Source organism: Perna viridis, chromosome 1 (assembly GCF_037379345.1).
Source record: "Perna viridis isolate PV_CMFRI_1.1 ecotype Kerala chromosome 1, ASM3737934v1, whole genome shotgun sequence".
In the NCBI taxonomy this organism is placed as follows: Eukaryota; Metazoa; Mollusca; class Bivalvia; order Mytilida; family Mytilidae; genus Perna; species Perna viridis.
In genome coordinates, this window is record NC_142445.1 from 28,927,667 (window position 1) to 28,933,666 (window position 6,000).

The window sequence follows — 6,000 nt, forward strand, 5'->3', positions numbered from 1 at the left end:
TGAAATACAATCACTCTGTGCATTTCCAACATAAAGTGTATGATAAAAGTATGACATAAAATGAAAATCACGGTGTCTTTTCACATCACAACGGGAGATGCAATATTTTATGCAACACATGAATTAGTGCAATCAAAACAATATTGATTTGCATATAGACAACGAGCAAGATTACTGTATGACTTCCTTATAAATGGTGTCTGGGTTTCAGTTTTTAAATCTTTCTACTTTAAATTGTGATAGCCTCAGAATAATCCGTATACACCTCACTATATAATGATGACAATGGTTTTATCGTATAACATTTGAGTTTAAACTTTGGTTTAGCAAAATATATATACATGTCTGATATAAATATGTATTTATGAAAGAAAGCTTTAAATAATATTAATATTGTAAATTTCGATATGTCCTTCACGTATTCCAAGAAATTACCTAGTATAAGCAGCATTATACCCAAATGCATAGGACGATTAGAATATCCTCTCCACCCAAAACAGAATGTTAACAAGAAGTCACCCCCTCCTAAAGAAATAAAGATATGGAGCCACATCCAGCATTGTAAAGTTATATCATAAGCAATACATGAAATTAAGCTACAGTGGTTTAGGACTACTTCAAATTTTGGTGAAGTATAATGCTTTATACGTGGGATCACACAAGTATGACTACTGGCTAGTGAATATCCTAAGCGACCTTTGATCCGACAACAGTGGCATCGACCAAGTGTTTTCTTAAATACAAAAATACTTTATTTATATTAGTACACATGAAATGTTAGTTAGAAAGGGTTGTTTCTATGAGATCAGTAATAACTCATTCTACTTAGAAGTATATCCGGAAAATTCCATATTACCTGAGGATCAAATCTACCTTGTAAAACTTGAATTAAACTAATTGTTTAAGACCATTATTCTATTCCAAATTTAACCTTATGGGTGTTTCATCAAATTCTTGGTCGATTTAGTGGGTTGTGACCATATTGAAAGCGGTGAGTCTGTGTAATATGACATGAATTATCTTGTTTGGTTTTCAGTGATTTTTCCTTTTTAGTTTTTTTTTCATCAATCGTTGTTTTGTTCTTTTTTTTTTTGTTTTGTTTGGTTGTTTGTTTATATGTATGTATTTTTGTTTAAAAAAAAATAGATTTCAAAATGGCTCAATTGTTCCTTGAAGTGTAATCTTATTTTTACTTTTAGATGGTTTCTGATCTGACCAATAGGGTAATCAAATGTTTTCACTGGGAGCGTTTTTTCAGATAAGGAATTTTATGTACTAATCAACAATTTAATTATGATAAAACAGTGGAGATTAAAGCTGTAAAAGGTACCTTAAAATTTCATCCAAATTTAATGTTGTTATGGTGATACATAGCAACATCAGCAGTGATTACCTCAAAATAATTTTCGCACCAATATTTACACAAAATTCAATATCATCCATAAGAGCGTAAATACTATTTCTAGTCCGAATCAATGTAGCATTTGTATGTAGTGATAAATTATTAATAATAAATCACACTTAAACTTGGAAAGGAGGAAAAATCATTGGCGATTTTCAAAATATATTTACAAAATCAGGATACATTATACCTAATATTCGATTTTTTTTATTGTGTATGCTTAAAGCAAGAGGAATTGTTCATGCTCAAATACTCTTAGAAAAAACATTAAAATTAAGTACAATTATGCAAAGCAATGAAAAGATGGACCTAGTTAACGAATACCTACCAGAAGAAAACTATGAAATTATGTAGGGTAGACTTTTAAGGTGCACTATACAGTTACATTAAGGCGCACTGTTTCGCAACCCCGTCAAAGTTTGTAAAACTTAAAATGAAAAGTTGAAATTTGGTGGATATATTGTTTAAATATAGATAAGCATTTATACATAGACAAATGTAATATATGTTATGGTAAACAGGTGTAATTTAAATGAAGAATGGTATCCGGAAAGTTTCAGTCCCCTGCGGTATTAGGTTCTCTCCTCAGCATCAGATGGCTGGTTTTCAAAATAACTTATTTTGCACGAACTTTGGGATTAAAATTGTGAGAGAATGAATCAAAAAGGGTCTATTATTTTTACCTTTTTTCCACCTACTCCATGCATACTTTCATCCTGTGGTAGCGTCTAAGTGCCTGATATTTTATAAAACATAGTATTTGACTGTTAAATTAGGAAAGGTACCCCTGAGTTGTACTAAAACTCAGTAACATTTTTTTTTCAGTATGTTACCATGGGTACTGGATTTTATAAGAATAATCTCTCAATTATTTATAAATGACTTGAACCTCACACCAAGGATTTCAAAAACATGCACTTTTTGTAACAAAACACTGAAAATTTCTGTGCGGACTACCTCAAAACAACATTATTTCAACAAAATGAGACCAAGTTTTCAGAAATGACCTAACTGTATTGTATAACTTTAAGTAGATGTGCTCACAAACTATTTTTCAATCGTTATATGATTGGTGACTGTGACGTCATCAGACTTTTTTGATGATTTATTCGTAAAACTATGATACTAAGATTAAATTATCAGGAATGACTGTTATATTTTTCCGGTCTATTTGAAATAATCTAAATGCCCGCGGTGTACACTTATTTAGTGTGCACCACGTGATTGAGGTTATTTCTTCATAAAAATATAATATAACAGCCCTTCCTTAAATAAATAATCTTATCACGATATGATTGAAAACATTTTTCTCACCCGCAAAATATAAAAATAATTATTCCGACCCTACAATATCCCTTAGGCCTCTACTACAAAATTAAATGTTCATCCCCTAAGTCCTTAAGTTGTTATACACGCAAATGACGGTGTTAATAAACATCTAAACACCAGCGAAGAATTATAAAAATAAAGTGGCTTAAGCTGATTAAAGATAGTTAAAGTGTATAAAAATGTTAAACAAATTTAAAACAAAAAGCAATAATTCGCTATTACCAGACAATTGTTGTCCTCGTTATAGATATGGGGTAATAGGCCTGTGAGCTATTTTGAATGATAACATAAATGCTCTGCTCATGGTGTTATTTGCTTTCCACAATTGAAAGTCATTAAAACATTTTAAGTCAAAATGCCTTAGAACCATGCAAGTTTTAAAGGAACGTATGTATCATAAAAATAATTATAGACGTATGGCAGCTTTGAAAAGCAAAGAAATTAGTTTAAGTTTTTAAGTAATGCCCCACCCAAAAATCATGCAAAAGTTGATAAAAAGTGATACGAAAATATCATGTACATAAGAATATTTAGACCAAAACCCATATTCAAAAGGCGTTTTTAACACTGAGTGTACCAGTGAAAGTTGGACTTAATAGATACTAAATGTTAAATACCATTCTGTGTAAGAATGAGGCAATAGGTGGCACGTCATAATTCCCAATTTGGTCTTTTTGCATCAAATATATTCAATGCATCTAGAAAACAACTGAAAAGCTATTTAAATTTATCATGAAGCATCTGTGACGTATATATTTTTTGACTGCTTATATAGGGAAAAAAGGTGATAACATTTTCCAGCCATTTTTCAATAGTGTATTTCAACTAAATTTGACCTATTAATACCTTAAAAGGCAAATTTAAAAACCCTTGGATGGTTATAGATTTTTGGTTAAAGCAATAAAATCTCTTTTTTCTTTCATGTGCCACACCTTGCACGCATTTTGCCGATTCTTAGACGGAGAAGTTCTTTAAAGTTATTCAAAATCTACAATAAAAAAGTACTGGAAAATATACTGCCAGACTTTTAGCATCATTTATTTCAATAAAACTAGTCAAAAACAATCCCATTATATAAGACATTTTGAAGGAAATTAACTTTGCAGGGATAATTCATAGGTCAGCAAAATGCATCTCTAAATCTAAAGTGTAGGAAATAGTATGAATGATTTGAATGCCTCTCTGCATAATTTTCAGACGGAACCACAATTAGATTGAATTATTTATTCTCGATCTTCCTACTTTTTTGGTTCTTAAATCATTTATTAGACGTGTTGGATACATTTACACTATCAAATAATGTAACAAACAGTGCGGATTTATTATTCACTGCATAAGTCTTATATAAAACTGTAATTTAAAACACACTTCGGTGTGAAACAAACGTTGATCCATTTATCTAGGATAGATAATATAAATGAAACAAAAAATAATGGTCACTAAACAGATATATGAATAAAAAAGGAAAACGATTATCTCACTTCATCAAAACTATCTCATTATTTTAGATTGCGTCAAATCTATTTTTATCAGTATTGGAAAGGTCTTGACTTTTTAAAGCCATGAAATAAGCATTTAACTATCATGATGCTCTATGTCTAAACACGCTCATCTAAGGGTAATGTCATTTTCAGGTTTCCAACGTCAGAACTTGTGAAGTCGATTCAGAATTAAAGTAATAGTAATTTTATAATAAGGACATTCTTCTTATGCACTCTTTTCTGGATTGGTCATAAATATATACACAATTTAAAAACTCATTTGTTACTTTGTATGTTTGATTTTAGTTACTTTATGTTCTTTGTTGTGTATGTATGTTTTCCATGTCTGGTCTTTGTCTCTGGATTACATTCTTTTGATTACCGCTATAACCTTAGTTCCCTTGAGTACTCTTTTATTAATGTATAAAATTAATAATTGTATACTTTAAAGATACAGCAGACCTTTGACTTAAAAAATATAATTATATTATTTACAAAATTCCATAGATAAAACCTACTTGAATTTTCATAATAGTAAACGAAAGAGTCGGAGTTACCGTCTGGGCCTGAATAAAAACTGTTCGAAAATTTGTAATATGCTTTTTGCATTTAAAGTCTACAAAATTGTTTTGATATTTACTAAACTATCATGTATTGTTTTTAAAAACCTATAAAATACATATGATGCTGTTGATTATTCTGACTTCGTTCTCCTAGATGGAAAAACAAATCTATTCCATCTTCCCTTTTAAATTAAATATCAATACTATATGTTATTTAGGAAATTTAATTATTCTTTGAATGAATATTTTAATAAGAATTAAAAGTACGATATTGAATTTGTCCATTAATTTAATGACAAAATTTAAAGTCAATTACTAATTACCATGAACATTGTCGTGAATGTCCCTTAAGGTTAGAAAATTGCGTTGTTCACTTATAGTTGTTGCTTTTGCGATGTATGTAAGCATATTGAAAGATGAAATAGTTGGTCTAATGGATAGCGGGTAGAACAAAACTCATAACAGCATAAGCAATATGTTATATTTTAAAGGAATCGGTGAAAAGAAAGGTTTGAAATCAATTGTGAAATGAAGACCAATGTTGATAAAATGTGGCAAAATATGTCTTCAAAAACTTGTTTTAAGCCGCCTCAGTTTTATTTTGAAATACCTGTACCAAGTCCGGAACATACTGACTAAATTCTTTTTACTATTAACTATCCCTTAGCCGAATTGTGGCTATGAGTTTTATTTTACCTTTGTTTTTAACTGAGTTTATTAACAATGAAACTTAATGAGCACTCAGTAGTAAATTGCTATAGGAGCAGAAAAAATAGCAGAAAGTGGGAATATTTTATACTAAAAATTATTAGAAAATAGCATATACATTCCTGCACCATATATCACAATGATATACCGGTTTTCCATCAAATCATCAATAATTTTATAAAGTATTTATATTTACATTAAAAAAGACAAATACTTTACCTTTTGATAATAAACACAGAACTGAAATTAAGAAAATCCAAAAATTGCTATATAAATGATTGTCCATTTCCCAGATTTTTCCAATTATGAAAATAAATGAATAGCTATCCTTCTCGTTGGCACTATTGAATTAGCTAAAATGGTTTTCTCATTGTAGTGTTATACTGTTATCGATCCAATGTTGCGACATTTATTCCGAGTTGAAAGGGTATTATTGACTAGAGTCTTCCTAAAGCCTGTTTATCGACAATCATCCTAAAAAGAGTGGTCCAATAAAAGAAATTTTGTCAGATAGTTT

At 29.8% G+C, this 6,000-nt stretch overlaps 1 protein-coding gene across 1 annotated transcript in view; it reads right to left on the reverse strand.

The window, feature by feature from the left end:
- LOC148628209 (uncharacterized) overlaps positions 1–6,000 on the reverse strand; it is a 58,031-nt gene extending 52,031 nt beyond the window's left edge. The window contains exon 1 of the mRNA XM_088584637.1: positions 5,703–6,000. Coding sequence (XP_088440763.1) covers positions 5,703–5,769 — 67 coding nt within the window. The 5' untranslated portion in view covers positions 5,770–6,000. The remainder of the gene's footprint in view (positions 1–5,702) is intronic.